This window comes from Hyaena hyaena, unplaced genomic scaffold (assembly GCF_003009895.1).
Source record: "Hyaena hyaena isolate Hyena2069 unplaced genomic scaffold, ASM300989v1 scaffold_1166, whole genome shotgun sequence".
In the NCBI taxonomy this organism is placed as follows: Eukaryota; Metazoa; Chordata; class Mammalia; order Carnivora; family Hyaenidae; genus Hyaena; species Hyaena hyaena.
This window is the reverse complement of record NW_024081797.1, coordinates 241,058-258,315: the sequence shown is the minus strand read 5'-3', so window position 1 is coordinate 258,315 and position 17,258 is coordinate 241,058. Positions and strand designations below refer to the sequence as shown.

Here is a 17,258-nt window from a genome sequence, read left to right as displayed (position 1 = left end):
ATTAATTAGAGGCACCTGGGTGGCTTAGTCGGTTGAGCGTCTGACTTTCGCTTAGGTCATGATCTCGTGGTTCACGGGTTCGAGCCCCGCGTCGGGCTCTGTGCTGACTGCCAGCTCAGAGCCTGGAGCCTGTTTCGGAGTCTGTGACTCCCTCTCTCTCTGACCCTCCCCTGCTCACGCTGTCTCTCTCTCTCTCCTAGAACTAAAAAAAAACAAAAAAAACATTAAAAAAACTTAATTAAAAATATGGAAGTTTTAGAAACAATGCTAGGTCTTGTTATTTAGTGCATTAATAATGATGTATAGGGGCACCTGGGTGGCTCAGTCCATTGAGCATCTGATTTTGGCCCAGGTCATGCTCTCATATGAGAGTTTGAGCCTCACATGAGGCTCACTGCTCTCAGTGCAGAGCCCGCTTCAGATCCTCTGTCCCCCTCTCTCTTTGCCCCTACCCTGCTCATGCTCTCAAAAATAAATAAAACATTAAAAAAAAATAATGATGATGTACATATATTAATATATCATAAGCTTTTAAAAAATATTTTTATAATTATATTGTTTTCCTTTGTAGTTACACATATTTTTAAGTTTATTTATTTATCTTAAGAGAGATAAAGAGCATAAAAGCAGGTGAGGGGCAGAGAGGAGAGACTGAATCGCAAGCAGGCTCCACTCCATCAATGCAGAGCCCCCATGTGGGGCTTGAACACATGAACCAAGAGATCATGATCTGTGTGCCAAGATCAAGAGTCGGATGCCCAACAGATGAGCCATGTAGGCAGCCCTGTAGTTACACATTTTGAAATGTTATTCTCAGATGGACTCTATAGGTTTCACCAAAAGTACAACGGGTATGTGTCATAGGAAGAGTTTAAGAATCCCTGCAGAGGACAGAAAATGGATTAGGGGAGAAGGGCAAAGAGAAGTTAAAAAAACACGCAATCAAGGTAAGATTATGGAAGCTTAAACTAGGATGGTGGCAGTGCTGATGGAAAGAAGTAGAGCAATTTGAAAGGTAAAACTGACAGTACAGATTCTTTTCAACTGTAATTATCAAAGAATAATGTTATAAAAATGCTCATTATAATAAGATGGAAATTAAAATGCAGAATCTAGGGGCACTTGGTTGGCTCAGTTGGTAAAGCAAGTGACTCTTGATCTTGGGGTTGTGAGTTTGCATGTAGAGATTACTTAAAAATAAAATCTTGAAAACAATGCAGAATCTGAAACTATCAATATAGTATGATGCTGATTAAATTCTACTGTGTACAGAAAAGACTAAAATGATAGAAAGTATTTTAAAATGTTAAACATGGTTATCACTGAGTATGGTAGCATTAAAAACGTTTATTTTTTCCTTAGGACTTTCCTAATTTTTTCCATATTTTGTAAAATGAATCAGAAAAAACATAATTTTAGTTATTTTTGGGAAAATTCTAATGACATGGAAAAATGTTTATGATACATTTTAAGGTGAAAAAGTATATAAAATTGTACATAGAGTATGATCTCAACCATATATACATCTATAGTGATATTATGAATGATTTCTTTAAAGTTAATGTTTTCTAGGGTGCTTGGCTGGCTCAGTCGGTTGAGTGTCCGACTTCAGTTCAGGCCATGATCATGAGGTCTATGAGTTCGAGCCCCGTTTCAGGCTCTGCGCTGAGAGCTCCGAGCCTAGAGCCTACTTTGGATTCTGTGTCTCCCTCTCTCTCTGCCCCTCCCCCACTTGTGTTCTGTTTCTCTGTCTCTCTCTCTCAAAAATAAACATTAAAAAAATTTTTTAAATAAAGTTAATGTTTTCTACAGCAACTATAAATTAATTTTATAAATTCCATTATTAAAAACACTTTTTTTAATGTTTATTTATTTTTGAGAGAGACACATCATGAGTGGGGCAGAGGTGGGGGGGAGGCAGAGAGAGAGGGAGACAGAGAATCTGAAGCAGGCTCCAGGCTCTGAGCTGTCAGCACAAGCCTGATGCAGGGCTTAAACACACAGACCATGAGATCATGACCTGAGCCAAAGTTACTCGTTCGACCCACTAAGCCACCCAGGTGCCTCAATTAAATTATTTATTTTTTTATGTTTATTTATTGTTGAGACAAAGAGAAACAGAGCATGAGTGGGGGAGGGGCACAAAGAGAGAGGGAGACACAGAATCTGAAGCAGGCTCCAGGCTCTGAGCTGTCAGCACAGAGCCCAACGTGGTCTTGAACCCACAAACCGTGAGTGAGATCATGACCTAAGCTGAAGTCAGACACTTAACGGACTGAGCCACCCAGGCATCCCCCAATTCCATTATTTTTAAAGAGCACAAATGGGTGGATTAGTTTTGTACAGAAGGGTTCTTAAAGGGTTTAAAATGACAAGAACAATATTGAGATGGATAGAGTTTGTTTGTGGGGAAATAGGATATTGAGGAAATTTAAAGGTAAGGGATTCTATGGTCTCAGCAAAGCAGGAGGCAGATACCTATAGCAAGCAAAGGGGTTTATTAGCAATACTAGAATAAGGGTGAAGGTTTGGAACACTGCTATTGGGACACAGAGAACTGTCAGCACGCAGGGCTCGGCTAAGGATCTTTACAGACCAAAAGTAAATAGTATGGATTAATATTGTTCTCAAACTTTGTAAATAAATCATTTGTGGAACATCTTAAAAATGTTAGATCCCTAGTGGTGCCTGGATGGCTCAGCTGGTTGTGCCCAACTTTGGCTCAGGTCACAATCTCAGTTTGTTGGTTCGAGCCCTGCATAGGGCTCTGTGCTAACAACTCGGAGCCTGGAGCCGGCTTCATATTCTGTCTCTCTCTGCCCCTCCCCCACTCATACTCTGTCTCTCTCAAAAAATAAACATTAAAAAATTTTTTAAAAAAACAATTGTTGGGGCGCTTGGGTGGCTCAATTGGTTAAGCATTAGATTTTGGCTCAGGTAATGCTCTCGATGCTCATGAGTTCGAAGCCCACGTTGGGCTCTGTAGTGACAGCTTGGAGCTTGGAGCCTGCTTCAGATTCTGTCTCAATCTCTCTGCCCCTCCCCTGCTCATGCTCTATTTCTCTTTCATATATAAAATAAAACATTAAAAATATTTTTAATAAATAAAAATAAATTTTAAAAATGTTTAAAAAAATGTCAGAACTCTCTCCCAGTATGATTTAGTTTTATCTATGCAGAGGCCCAGTAAATATGGAGTTTTTACAGGAGAATGTATTTTAGGTGAGCTTAGATCAGGTTTGGTGACTGGTTTAGAGTCTGGCCTAAACACAAAGGACAAATCTATTAACATAGAAAATTTGTTCAGGTTCTCTCCATTCCAATCATTCCAACTGACACAGAAGAGTACAGGTGTGAAAAGTTTTATTGTGGTTTGTTTTGTTTCAGAATTTCAGGAGAATAAAAATCAGCTTAGAAAGACAAGTAAGAAAAAAGTAGCCAAGGCAAGACACATTAATAGTAAAAAATATACTATCATCTGTATTATACAATTCTGGGCCACACTTCTTATCACCTTACCTTTAGCAGGAAAGCAAAATTACTCTGCAGAGAATTAGCCACACCGCTTTCATACAATTTTTTCCTCATGTGGTTTTCATTCGCATTCCCACCACCAGATTGATACCTTAATAATGACTTAAGCATGGTTTCAAAAGGGTCCGCTGAAACAAATTAAACATTTCTGAGTCAAAGTGGACAACAGAACTGAAAACAAACAAAACAACAACTATAAAAACTCTAGCAAAAAACAAAGAGATCAAGGAGGTAGGTGACTGTAGCTAAGAGCATGGCAACTTTTTTCCGAACTCCCTTCATTATTTTTTCTAAATATGAACAGTTCAAGAGGCAATAAAAACTGGCAAAAATACAATATCCTGACTGGCAATTACACTATAAATAATTAATACTTAACGTAAATTTTCTACCTACATGACAATATCTCTGATTTTTAAAAAAGCTCATTTCACTGGTTTAAAAGCAAAATTGTTGTTTGTGTGTAATGGTCAAGTATTACAGTTAAAATTATTTAGCTGAGTTCAGAAATTTTTTCTTTTTCATCCATTTTTTAAGTGTTTCTTTATTTACTATATTGCTTCCATACAAAAAAAAAATACACTGTCATTGTAAACAATTAAAACAACAGTAAAATACAAAAGAAAATTTGTCTAAATTTCACCAGAGAGATGATATAATGTTAAACATTTTTGAGACAGCCTTTTTTTTTTAAGAGAGAGAGAAAGAGAAAGAGGAGGGGCAGAGGGAGAGAGAATCCCAAAAAGGCTCCACGCCCAGCCTAGAGCTCCAAACCAGGTTCAATCTCATGACTATGAGATCATAACCTGAGTGAAAATCAAGAGTCATCGTTCGATCAACTGAGGCACCCACGTGCCCCAATGAGTGTTTTTTTTTAATAGCTGTTAACATTACTTAACAGAGAAACAGAAAAATGTCAGAGTTTGCAAAGAACACAAACCCTTCTTTCAGAGCACTTCTCCCAGTTCATTAGTGTGATCATTTAAATAATGTTTACATGCTTCTCCTACTCCCTAATATTATACTATAAACTTCACAGGAGAAGGGACCATGCCTGGTTTTACTCATCTTTACATTTCCTGACAGAGCCATCCTTCAATGTTATGGAAAACTTAGTGATTAAGTGCACAAACTCAGACCAGACTGCCTACCTTCAAGTCCCAGCTCTATCACTAATAACTTGGGTGATCTTGGGCCAATGACTTAACCTCTTGGTACCTCAGTTTTCTCTAATGTCTACTTCATAAGGTTGTTCTGAGGATTAAATGAGTTAATATCTGTAGATGTCTTATAATAGTTTTTGCATATAGTAGGCCATACAGATATTTGATAAACAAAATACATCATTATATTAAGGCCTGAATATATTTTTTCATTCAGCCACTAATATTTAACTTTGCTTCAATTTTTTATGGTAAATAATATTAATGTCTTTTCTTATGAATATCAATTTATGATAAATTCCTTATGACAGTATTGCTAAGTCAAATATCCTGCCAACCCACTCTCCCAAGTTTATAATATATTTACATTCCATGTTTGCCTATTTCCTTATCAACAATGCATTTTGCCAATATTCTTCATATCTTCCAAGTCAGATAGGTAAAACTTTTATTTGCATCCCACTAATTATTAGTGAGGTTGAAATCTTCACTTGCTTATTGGCCATTTTTATTTCCTCTTTCTTCATTACCTTGTTTTTGCCCACTTTTCTGTATCTCCATTTTATTTTTACTTTATTAGTTTTTATTTACATATATAGGTGGCAAATCGTTTCCCCATATTTCTTTTAAACTTTTTCAAGGTACCTTCTTAATTTACAGAAATGTAGTAATCAACCAGTCCATGTCATGTCTAGTAATCTGTGCTTTTTATTTTAATGAAATTTCTCATTTTTATGTAGATTCACATAAAAATTTAAGACAGATTTACCCATCTTGTGCTCGTCGGCTCCTACATCTCATGTTATAGTAAGAAAAGGTTTATCAACACCTACCCCCAATTTAATATTTAACCATATTTTATTCTAATACTTTTAGGACTTTAAATTTTAATAATACGGAATTTATTTTGATATTAAGAATAAGGCAAGGATGTAGATTTATTTTTTCCAAATAACTAACCAGTTTTCCAAAACCATTTATTACCTTTCCCCTTTATCATAAAATGCTCTCTTTATCATGTATGCTTGGTTTGTCTACGAGACTATCTACTCTGCTCCATCAATCTGTCTAGTCTTACCACAATACAAGATTCTTTAAATTAATCTAGATTTACAGCATATTGCTCTACCTGATGGTACAATTATTCCCCTCATGAATATTCTTTTCTAGATGTTTTCTGACTGTTCAAGTACCTTTACTATTCCAGATGCACCCTGGAACTATTTTTTTTTCCCAAAAAAATCCTGTTGGAATTTATATTGGGATTCTACTGTATAAATCTATAAATTGAGGAGAAAAATAATCATCTTATAATACTGTCTGTATATTCAGTGAGGTACTAATTATACAAACCTTAGCATAATGCCTGGCACATAACATAAAACATTTAATAAATGTTAGCTGGTCCTACCCATTAACATGTATGCTCTTCACATAGGGATGTTTATTCTTAAAAGATAAGGAAGAGCTAATTAGAAAAAAATTAAACTTACATGTCTTATTGGGGTTGATATGCTGCTTCAGGACATCAACAGTGCCCAAACTAACCACAAGGCGCCTGCCAAACCAGAAAGAGACCACAGGCCCATATCTCTCATGCAAATTAACCAGGAACTCGTGCAAACTTCCACTGTTCACAATATCTGGAAGATTACCATCTCTGAGAAAAGAGCAACAATTGATAAAATAACTTGTAAAAATAAGAAATTTAACTTGGAAGAATCAGAAAAACAGTAACTGATTTTGAGTTAACTCTGTCAACTGATGAGAGCAGAGTTGCATGAAATGCAAATTACCGCAAAATCTAAAACTTAAATTTGACTTCTCACTTTTCGTAGTTATATTTAGATTTGGACTTTTCAATGTTTTGAGAATTATAACAATTCAAACCAAGAAGAAAGCTACACAAGGAACATCAAGTAGACAGTGGAAAATGATCCAATTTTTGCAAAATCTCATTTTGAGATAGTAATGAATCATAGGGTGATTTAAAGGAATTAAACTATGTAACCTAAAAATATGGTTTAGTTTTGATACCAAAAATTAAGAGTTAACTCTACTGAATTCCAAAAAAATAAATAAATACATAACTACTCACTTTTCTTCAGTTGGTGTAATTCCTGGAATTCCTGCAGCTTGTCTAGAAGCCTTAAGGAGAAATTTAAACATAGTATAATGACTTAGTCTATAACATATAATTTAATATATAATACATAAGCATATAATCTATAAATCAGATATTTTGCCAAAACATCTGCAGGACTAAGTGATGGCTTTCCAATTTGGTTGGATGTTGAGAATTGTTACGTCTTAAAATACAAAAACTGGGTTCTTGTATTTAAAAGAATAATCTTAATATTCTTCCATCATGTCAATTAAACTAACAAGTTTGAAAAACTTAACATCCATTCTACATCAACTAACATATAATGAAGTACCTTTTTTGCTGTTGTTCTGAGTCTATATATAGCCCCTTCTGGCTTGGCTTTAAAAAAAAAAAATCAATATCATGCTAACAACGGTTTCATTCCTTAAATTGTTCTCTAATTAAAAAATTTACCAAAGTACAATTATGATAGTCATCTTTTGCTTTAATGTAGTCATTTAAAAAATTATTTTAGAGAAAGTATGCACAAGTAGGGAAAAGAGGGAGAGGGAGAGAGAGAATCCTAAGCAGGTTCCATGCTCAGCACAAAGCCTGACTTGTGGCTCAATCTAACAACTCTGAGATCATGACCCGAGCTGAAATCAAGAATTGTACACTTGACTGATTGAGCCATTCAGACGGCCCTAATGTAGTCATTATTGTCAGGGTCATACAGTCACTGAGGTATGTGGCATACAAATAATAAAATAATTCATAGCAAATTGTTCAAGCAACAACCTCTAAAATGAACTAGGGGAAAGTATGGGAAATTTTAATATTTTACAATTTTACGTCGGGTTTATAGCTGCTGTGTTTTGGAATCAATGTTATTTTTTACTTAGTTTTTATCTTATGACAAGTGTATTATTCTTACAAGACTTTTTATAATTTTTTTTAATGTTTATTTATTCTTGAGAGAGAGACAGAGGAGACACAGAATCCGAAGCAGGCTCCAGGCTTCCAGTTGTCAGCACAGAGCCTGAGGCAGGGCTCAAACCCACAAACCGTGAGATCATGACCTGAGACGAAGTTAGACACTTGACCAACTGAACCACATAGACGCCCCACTTTTTATAATTTTTTTTTATGTTTTATTTATTTCTAGGAGAGAGAGAGAGAGACAGCGTGAGCAGGGTAGGGTCAGAGAGAGAGGGAGTCACAGGCTGAAACAGGCTCCAGGCTCCAAGCTGGCAGTCAGCACAGAGCCCGACGCGGGGCTCGAACCCACGAACCACGAGATCATGACCTAAGCGAAAATCAGACGCTTAACCGACTAAGCCACCCAGGCGACCCTGCTTTTCATAATTTTTAAATAAACTAAATATTTCTAGAAAAAATAACCTGAAATATTTACTCCAGGATCAATTCTGAATTCTGTCAAAGATTTTGACTAATATTAATCAGTGTTTATCTGGCATTCTGCCCTTTTTCCCCCTAGCATTACATAAGTAAATGAATAAGTATTTCTTTACTTGAAAATTTACTTTTTGTATCTTAATTAAAAGATTTCTTTTTTTATTTTTAATTCCAGTACAGTTAACATACAGTGTCATATTAGTTTCATGCATACAACATAGTGACTCAACATATTTGAACATTTAAAGGCCAAACTGTATTCCATCATGTAGTAGAAAGGGCACCTGGATGGCTCAGTTAGTTCCGCGTCTGACTTTGGCTCAAGCCATGACCTTTCAGTTCCTGGGTTCGAGCCCTGCATTGGGCTCTGCGCTGACAGCTCAGAGCCTGGAGCCTGCTTTGGATTCTGTCTCTTTCCCTCTCTGCCCCTCCTTCGCTCATGCTGTCTCTCCCCTTCAAAAATAAGTATTAAAAGTTTTTTAAATTTAATTTTAAATTTAAATACAACTTAATTTTAAATACAATTAAAAAAATATTTAAAAGAAATTCCTTAATCATTTTCTTACTATACTGCTGTAAAACATCTCAGCTATTTCTTTTCTTTCTTTCGTTTTTTCATTAATATAAGTAGTGCTATAAAAACCTTTGTACGACTTTACTTTTTTTCTCCTTTGGGGTATGCATGCCGAAACAGAAATACTAGATTGAATGGTACTAACTATAGAGTTTTTTAGTTTCTGCTATATACTACAAGAATGCTATCTAGGTATATGTCACTTGTGTTTAACTTACAACAATGAAATCTATACACTGTATAATTCTGTCCTACAGTCATCCATAATGGAAACTTGTCACGTTTAATATTACAATTAGGGGAGGAAATTAGAAAACACCACCTTGTTTTGTAGACAGGTTAAGAGATGATTACTCATCTACTAGCTCCTTTCTCAGAATCACCCTCTGAGGCTGATAAAGGCAAGCATATAAGGCTAAGAACAAGATTCAAAACTAATGCAAAGTAGCCAGGTCAAGCTCAGGAACTAACCCACCACAGGGCTCATTCCACAACTCATCTGCTTCCAGCGCTGTGAGAAGAGCAAGACCGGTCTGGGTCGTGAGGACTTTGGATTTCAGTAATAACAAAAGGAAAGACGGATGGAAAGGCGGGGAAAGGAGAGGGTTAAAAAAAAAAAAAAAAAGCCGAGAGAATCCTCAGAAAAGACAAAGGAGTGGAGCACCCTCGCACACTCAAGATTCCTTCCAGGCACTGGAAAATGGAAACTGGGTTTGGCAGGATTACTGCCAAAAAGCCACCCCAAAGTACTTCCCGCGCAGCCTGTGATAAAGGCCTGTGATAAAGGCGTGGCAGTGCCGGGAGCAGGGAGGCAGGACCCCGAAGAAGGGCCCTGAGGCAGCCACACGCCCTTGACCGTGCGCCCCTGAGGGGTCGTCGAGCCGCCCGCGCCGCTCTCCTCCCAGCGCAGCCCGCGCGGGCCCCGCGAGACGTCACGTGCTCGGGAGCTGCAGCTGCGCGAAGCGGGAGCGGGAACGCGAGCGGGAGCGGGAGCCCGAGCCCTCCCCTCACGCCCGCCCCCTGCAGCCCAAAGTGCGCAGAGCGACCACGCTGCGGCAACACAGAGGCTGGGGCGGCGGCCAGAATCCCCAGGGCCGAGACGGCGGTTACCGGATAAAGGTAGAGCACCGCTGCCACCAACGCCAGCAGGAAGGTAACGGCGAAGATCGCAAAGTCCAACATGGCTCTTCCGCCAAGGAGCCACGTCTCACGTCCCGGGATCCGGCAGCCGCTCCTCAGCCTGGCCAGCTCTGCGGAATGGGCGTGAGGGCGGAGGCGTCCTGCGGAACTTCCGAACCAATGGCCCCACCGGGGGGCGGGGCTGGCGGGGTGAGCAATGGAGCGCTGAGGCCCGCGGCGGGGCCAGAGCCACACCCCAAGGCGGAGGTGGCGGCGCGCACGGCCTCCGGGCACGCCCAGGATTTGGGGTCCTTGCTGCAGGGGAAAGTGGAGTCCAGGCTTTTGAAACATGTTAGGAGTTACCATCGCCCTACCCCGACCAACCATTGTCCCAGTGGTTTTAGGATTAAAACTCATAAACCAAAGATTCTTACAGTGTGGCTTCTGGAGCAGCAACAGCAGCACCGGGGAACTTTCTAGAAATGCTGATTGTCTACCCCACTCTAGACCTGCAGATTCAACAGTTGAGCGAGGGGTGTGTGTGTGGGGGGGGGGTCGTCTGCAATCTGTGTTTTATTTAACAGAGCTGTTTAACACGGTGAGAACCACTGACACCCAAGCTCACCTGGACCAGGGTGTCTTCAGAGTCAAGCATTATTAGATTGCCTTGTTTCGAAAAAGAAATTATTTGAAGTGCTAATAAATGTGATTTCTTGGCACTTTCTCGTGATTGAAGGCAGCGAGCTGTTCAGTTATGGATAAGATTTCCTGACTCTGCTGGTTTCAGAAAATGGAATATTCTAAGCTTCCATTTCTTTATAAAGCAATGGAAGTAATACCACACAGAGTTGCCTGCAGTAATAAATTAGGTATTTCATGGAAAGTACTTAATACAGTTCCTGGCAAAATGCTAGTTAGTATTTAGCACCTATTATTTAGTTATTCTGAACATAAAAGTATCCTAGGATCTTTTACAGGACTCAGAAGGTTTTTGTTTTTTTTTTTAATGTTCATGTATTAATTTTGAGAGAGACAAAGCTTGAGCAGGAAAGGGGCAGAGAAAGAAGGAGAGAAAAAATCCCAAGCAGGCTCCGAGTCCCAGAGTTCTTTCCCACTGACTGGGAGATCATGACCTGAGCTGAATTCGAGTCCCACACCTTATGTATAGAGTTACCCAAGCCCTGATTCCAGAGTTTTGATATGTATAATGCAAGGCAAGGCCCACTACTTACTGGTGTTCCCTTTAGTGAATGTGCACTCAAAGCATATATAGATTTTATAGCTTTCATAGTATAAAGTCTGTCTCTCTCACACACACAGACACACATACATTCACACACACAAAGGCAGTAATTCAGTAAGAGAAATAATTTGAGATTGCATTTTAGAACATCTGTGATAAACGACTTATTGCGTAAGCATGAAACAGATCTCACTGAAAATGCCAAGTCTTTTTGACATCTTTAGTAAATACAACAAAATGTTGCTATTTGATATTTCAATTCAAAAGCAGAAATTGTACTTTTTTTAAAGGTAAGTGTTTTTTTTAATATATTATTTTTTTGAACAGGCTTCATGCCCAGCTTGGACCCCAATGCCGGGCTTGAGCTCATGACCTTGAGATCAAAGCTGACTGACTGAGCCACCCAGGTGTCCCAAGAAGCTTTTTTTCTTTTTCTTTTTTTTTGAGAGAGAGAGCTTGCATGAGTGTGCATGAGCCAGGGACCGGCAGTGAGAAAGTTGAGGAGAGGGAGAAAGAGAATCCTAAACAGGCTATCTTGGTCCAACAACCTTGAGATTATGACCTGAGCCTAAATCAAGAGTTGGAGGCTTAACCAAGCAAGCCACACAAGCACCCCTAGAAATTGTACCTTTAACTGTAGTTCTCTGTGTATAGATGTGTTTGAAAAGTTCATTTCTATTTTTTTAGATTGGGTTATTTATTTTATTTTTTATTTTTTGAGAGAGTGTGCATGAGTGAGCAGGGTAGGGGCAGAGAGAGAGAGAATCCCAAGCAGTCTCTGCTCTGTCATTATAGAGCCTGATGTGGGACTCAATCTCAAGAACTATTAGATTATGATCTGAAATCAAGAGTTGGACACTCAACTGACTGAGCCACCCAGGCACCCCAAAAGTTCATTTTTAAATGTCTTCTTTCAGGGGCTCCTGGATGACTCAAGTGTCTGACTCTTGATTTAAGCTCAGGTCATGATCTCATGGTTGTGGGAGTAAGCCCTGAGTCAGGATTCATGCTGACAGCTGGGAGCCTGTTGGAATTTTCTCTCTCTCTCTCTCTCTCTCTCTGCTCCTCCCCTGCTCCTGCTGACATGCATTCACACACACTCTCTCAAAATAAATAAACTTAAAAAAAAAATCTTATAGGGGCACCTGGGTGGCTCAGTTGGTTGAGCGTCTTACTTCAGTTCAGGTGATGGTCTTGCAGTTTGTGGGTTCAAGCCCTGCATCAGGCTCTCTGCTGATGGTGTGGAGCCTACTTTGGATCTTCTGTCCTCATATCTGCCCTTCTCCTACTTTCTCTCTCTCTCTCTCTCTCTCAAAAATAAATATTTTAAAAAACTAGGCAGTTTGTGGAAAAACTACAAAAAAGATACTTAAAAAGTATCTTATAAATAAATATCTTCTTTGGAATATTAAAGACATTTCCCCTGTAAATTGTGTTCCAAATAGGTTTTCAAAAACAGTAAATATCAGATTTTTTTTTTTTTTGCGAGAATGGGCGCAAGTGAGCGAGGGAAAGAGTGAGAGGAATGGGCTCATGTTCACGTACAGTGGGGCTCAAGCTCACACAATGAGGGACTTGAACTCAGGAACAGCGAGATCATGACCTGAGCCAAAGTCATATAGTTAACTGACTGAGCCACCCAGGTGCCCTACACATCAGATTTTTAAATACCTAATGCACTTAGAGATGCCTAGCTGGCTCAGTCAGTAGAGCATGGGACTCTTGATCTCAAGGTTCTGAGTTTGAGCCTCATTTTGGGTGTAGAGATTACTTAAAAATAAAGTCTTTAAATGCCTAATGTAGTTAAATAACTGTAACTCCAGGCACTTATATTTCAGGATATCTGGACTCCTTATTTAGTCCTAAATTGACCTATAAATAGCCACAGAACCTCTGAGGTTTGAGGGACTGTGAAGAGAGATAAAGATTACAGAGGTTGAGCAGGATACAATATTTTGAGACTGAATCTCTAAAACTATGTAACTGTCTCTTCTGTGTTCAAACTTTTGCTGAGATACTACCTAAAAATATTTTAAAAAATCTTTTTAATGTTTATTTATTTGAGAGAGAGAGTGTGTGAGAGAACGCCAGCAAGGGAGGGCCAGAGAGAAAGGGAGACCCAGCACCCGAAGCAGGCTCCAGGCTCTGAGCTGTCAGCACAGAGCCCAATGCAGGGCTCAAATCCATAAACAGCAAGATCATGATCTGAGCCGAAGTCAGAGGTTTAACCAACTGAACCACTCAGATGCCCCTACAAACCATGTATATACTTTCACACATTTTGATGTTGATATCTAAAATTTTTATCTTGGCTTAAAACGATTAAATTTTCAGTGTATTTTAAATATTCACATTTTGAAATTATTATATATCTTTTAAATGTATAAAAAGGAATTTAAATACCATAGTGATGTAATGACTATCATTGAGCATTTATTTTTATTTTTTATTTTTTAATTTACATCCAAGTTAGTTAGCATATAGTGCGATAATGATTTCTGAAGTAGATTCCAGTGATTCATCCCCCATGTATAACATCCAGTGCTCATCCCACCAAGTCTCTTCCTTAATGCCCCGTACCCATTTAGCCCATCCCCCCACCCACAACCTCTCCAGCAACCCTCAGTTTGTTCTCTGTATGTAAGAGTCTCTTATGTTTTGTCCCCATCCCTGTTTTTATATTATTTTTGCTTCCCTTCCCCTATGTTCATCTGTTTTGTATCTTAAATTGCACATATGAGTGAAGTCATATGATAAATGTCTTTTTCTGACTGACTAAATTTGCTTAGCATAATACCCTCCAGCTCCATCCACATTGTTGCATATGGCAAGATATCATTTTTTTTTGATTGCCAAGTAATACTCCATTGTATATGTATACCACATCTTTATTCATCTGTTGATGGACATTTGGGTTCTTTCCATACTCTGGCTATTGTCAATAGCGCCGCTATAAACATTGGGGTGTATGTGCCCCTTCGTAATAGCACACCTATATCCTTTGGATAAATACCTAGCAGAGCAATTTACTGGGTCACAGGGTAGTTCTGTTTTTAACTTTTTGAGGGACCTCTCCATCCTGTTTTCTAGAGGGGCTGCACCAGTTTGCATTCCCACCAGCAGTGCAAAACAGATCCTCTTTCTCCACATCCTCTGTTGTTGCCTGAGTTGTTAATTTTAGCCATTCTGACTGGTGTGAGGTGGTATCTCATTGTGGTTTGGATTCATATTTCCCTGATGGTGAGTGATTTGAGCATTTTTTCATGTGTCTGTTAGCCATCTGGATGTCTTTGAAGAAGCGTCTGTTCATGTCTTTTGCCCATTTCTTCATGGGATTATTTGTTTTTTGGGTGTTGAGTTTGATAAGTTCTTTATAGATTTTGGATACAAACCTTTTATCTAATATGTCATTTGCAAATATCTTCTGCCATTCCATCAAGAATGCCATTCTATGGTGGTCTCAAGCTATGTATATGGTGGTGTAGCTGCAGGAGATAAGAAGATATGGCTGAATACAGGCCCCCAAATCTAATTGTGCAGGTTGTAGAGTTTCAATGCCTAGTTAAATTTTGCACAGTCTTGCTGGGGCGCCTGGGTGGCTCAGTTGGTTAAGCGTCCGACTCTTGATTTCGGCTCAGATCATGATCTCGTAGTTTGTGAGTTCAAGCCTCACATCAGGCTCTGAGCTGATGATGTGGAATCTGATTGGGATGCTTTCTCACTCCCTGTCTCTCTCACTTTACCCCTCCCCCAGTTGCACTATCTCTCTCTCAAAAAAGTAAACAGAACAACAAAAAAACCACAACCTTGCCAAAATCTCTTAATCTAAAGTTAGAGCACTGTTTGAAAAGGAATAGGACGCTGAGATAAGGACATCTGGTCAGTGCAAGACAAAGCCAAAACCCCACATTCCTCTGAACCTCCCTTCCTCTTTCCTTTCTCTCATATAAAAGTCTTATTTTTTAAATCCAAGTTAGTTAACATATAATGTAATAATGATTTCAGGAATAGAACTTAGTGATTCATCACTTACATATAAAACCCAGTGCTCATCCCAACAAGTGCCTTCCTTAATGCCCATCACCCATTTAGTCCATCCCTCCACCCAACACCCCGCCAGCAATCCTGTTTGTTTTCTGTATTTAAGAGTCTCTTATGGGGGCGCCTGGGTGGCTCAGTCAGTTAAGCTTTGGACTTTGGCTCAGGTCATGATCTCGTGGTTTGTGCGTTCAAACCCCGTGTTGGGCTCTGTGCTGACAGCTCAGAGCCTGGAGCCTGCTTTGGATTCTGTGTCTCCCTCTCTCTCTGCCCCTCCCCTGCTCACACACACACAGACTCTCTCTCTCTCTCAAAAAAAAATAGGCACGAAAAAAGAAAAGAGTCTCCTATGGTTTGTTTCCCCCTCTCTGTTTTCATCTTATTTTTGCTTCCCTTACCCTATTTCACGTTTTGTATCTTAAATTCCATATATGAGTGAAATCATATTTGTCTTTCTCTGATTTATTTAGCTTAGCATAATATACTCTAGTTCCATGAATGTTGTTGCAAATGGCAAGATTTCATTCTTTTTTATCACTAGGTAATGTTCTACTGTATATCTACATATACCGCATCTTCTTTATCCATTCATTAGTCAATGGACATTTGGACTCTTTCCATACTTTGGCTATTGTTGATACTGCTGTTATAAACATTGGGGTGCATGTGTCCCTTCGAAGCAGCACACCTGTGTCCTTTGGATAGATAACCTTGTAGTGCAATTGCTGGGTCATAGGGTAGTTCTATTTTTAATATTTTGAGGAACCTCCATACGGTTTTCCAGAGTGATTGCACCAGTTTACATTCCCACAAGGAGTGCAAATGGGTTCCTCTTTCTCTGAGTCCTTGCCAACATCTTTTATTACCTGAGTGGTTTTTTTTTTAATGTTTATTTATTTTTGAGAGAGAGAGAGAGAGAGAGAGAGAGAGAGAGAATCCGAAGCAGACTCCAGGCTCTGAACTGTCAGCACAGAGCCCAATGCGGGCTCGAATTCACCAACTATGAGATCATGACCTGAGCCGAAGTCAGACACTTAACCGACTGAGCCACCCAGGTGACCCATGAGTTGTTAATTTTAGCGATTCTGACCGGTGTGCGGTGGTATCTCATTGTAGTTTTGATTTGTATTTCCCTGATGATGAGTGATGTTGAGCATCTTTTCATCACATAAAAGTCTTTTCAGAAATTTCTCTTGGGTCAGTTACATCACAAGGGACTACCTCTTATCTGGAGGATCTCCCATTTCCCCTCATTATCTTCAGGCATATAGAGAGAATTAAACGTATCATGGCCCACAAAGAGAAATGTCTAATCAATACCTAGAGAAAATAACCTAACAGTAGCATTAAAAAAAAAAAAAAAAAAAAAAAAAGATGCTGGTGGTGGAGCCACCCCAGCAGAATGGAGGAACTTATTATTGACATTTTTATAATTGCCGGCACATGGTGATAATAAAAAGCAGAAGACATTTAGTTGGTTTATTGTTGCTTTAAAATTCTCTACACACAGTGCTCACTTCAGCAGCACATATACTAAAATTGGAACAATACAAAGATTAGCATGGTCCTTGAACAAGGATGACATGCAAATTCATGAAGTATTCCATATTAAAAAATAAAATAAAATATAATTCTGTACACACAATGCACCCCCTTTTGTCTGAACCTGGAGCAGAACACTGGCTTATACATCAAACAGTAAGGCCTTGTTAATTTGTTTTTTTTTTTTTTTAATTTTTTTTAATGTTTTTTATTTATTTCTAGGAGAGAGAGAGAGACAGCGCGAGCAGGGGAGGGTCAGAGAGAGAGGGAGTCACAGACTCTGAAACAGGCTCCAGGCTCTGAGCTGGCAGTCAGCACAGAGCCCGACGCGGGGCTCGAACCCACGAACCGCGAGATCATGACCTAAGCGAAAGTCGGACGCTTAACCGACTAAGCCACCCAGGCGCCCCAAGGCCTTGTTAATTTGTGTCAGAGAGAACTTAGGTCGATTCTAGGCATGTCTGTTTAAAAAGAATAAAATGTAAAGGCTAGTAAGGGCAAGTATATTTATATCGTTTCATTCATTCAGGATTTGAGATTTTA

The 17,258-nt window shown here is 39.1% G+C and overlaps 1 protein-coding gene and 1 non-coding gene across 2 annotated transcripts in view; one reads left to right on the top strand and one right to left on the bottom strand.

Moving 5' to 3' along the window:
- The window catches only part of LOC120224361 (cytochrome P450 20A1), a 58,747-nt gene extending 48,700 nt beyond the window's left edge, over window positions 1-10,047 (bottom strand). The window contains exons 1-4 of the mRNA XM_039222605.1: window positions 9,884-10,047; window positions 6,796-6,845; window positions 6,191-6,357; window positions 3,520-3,662 (exon numbers count right to left, since the gene is read on the bottom strand). Of these exons, the coding sequence (XP_039078536.1) occupies window positions 3,520-3,662; window positions 6,191-6,357; window positions 6,796-6,845; window positions 9,884-9,955 (432 nt within the window). The 5' untranslated portion in view covers window positions 9,956-10,047. The remainder of the gene's footprint in view (window positions 1-3,519; window positions 3,663-6,190; window positions 6,358-6,795; window positions 6,846-9,883) is intronic.
- A 6,635-nt stretch (window positions 10,048-16,682) lies between these two features.
- Window positions 16,683-16,786, top strand: LOC120224368. The gene has a single exon (XR_005526549.1). It is a non-coding gene; the product is annotated as a U6 spliceosomal RNA (small nuclear RNA).
- The last annotated feature ends 472 nt before the right edge of the window (window positions 16,787-17,258 follow it).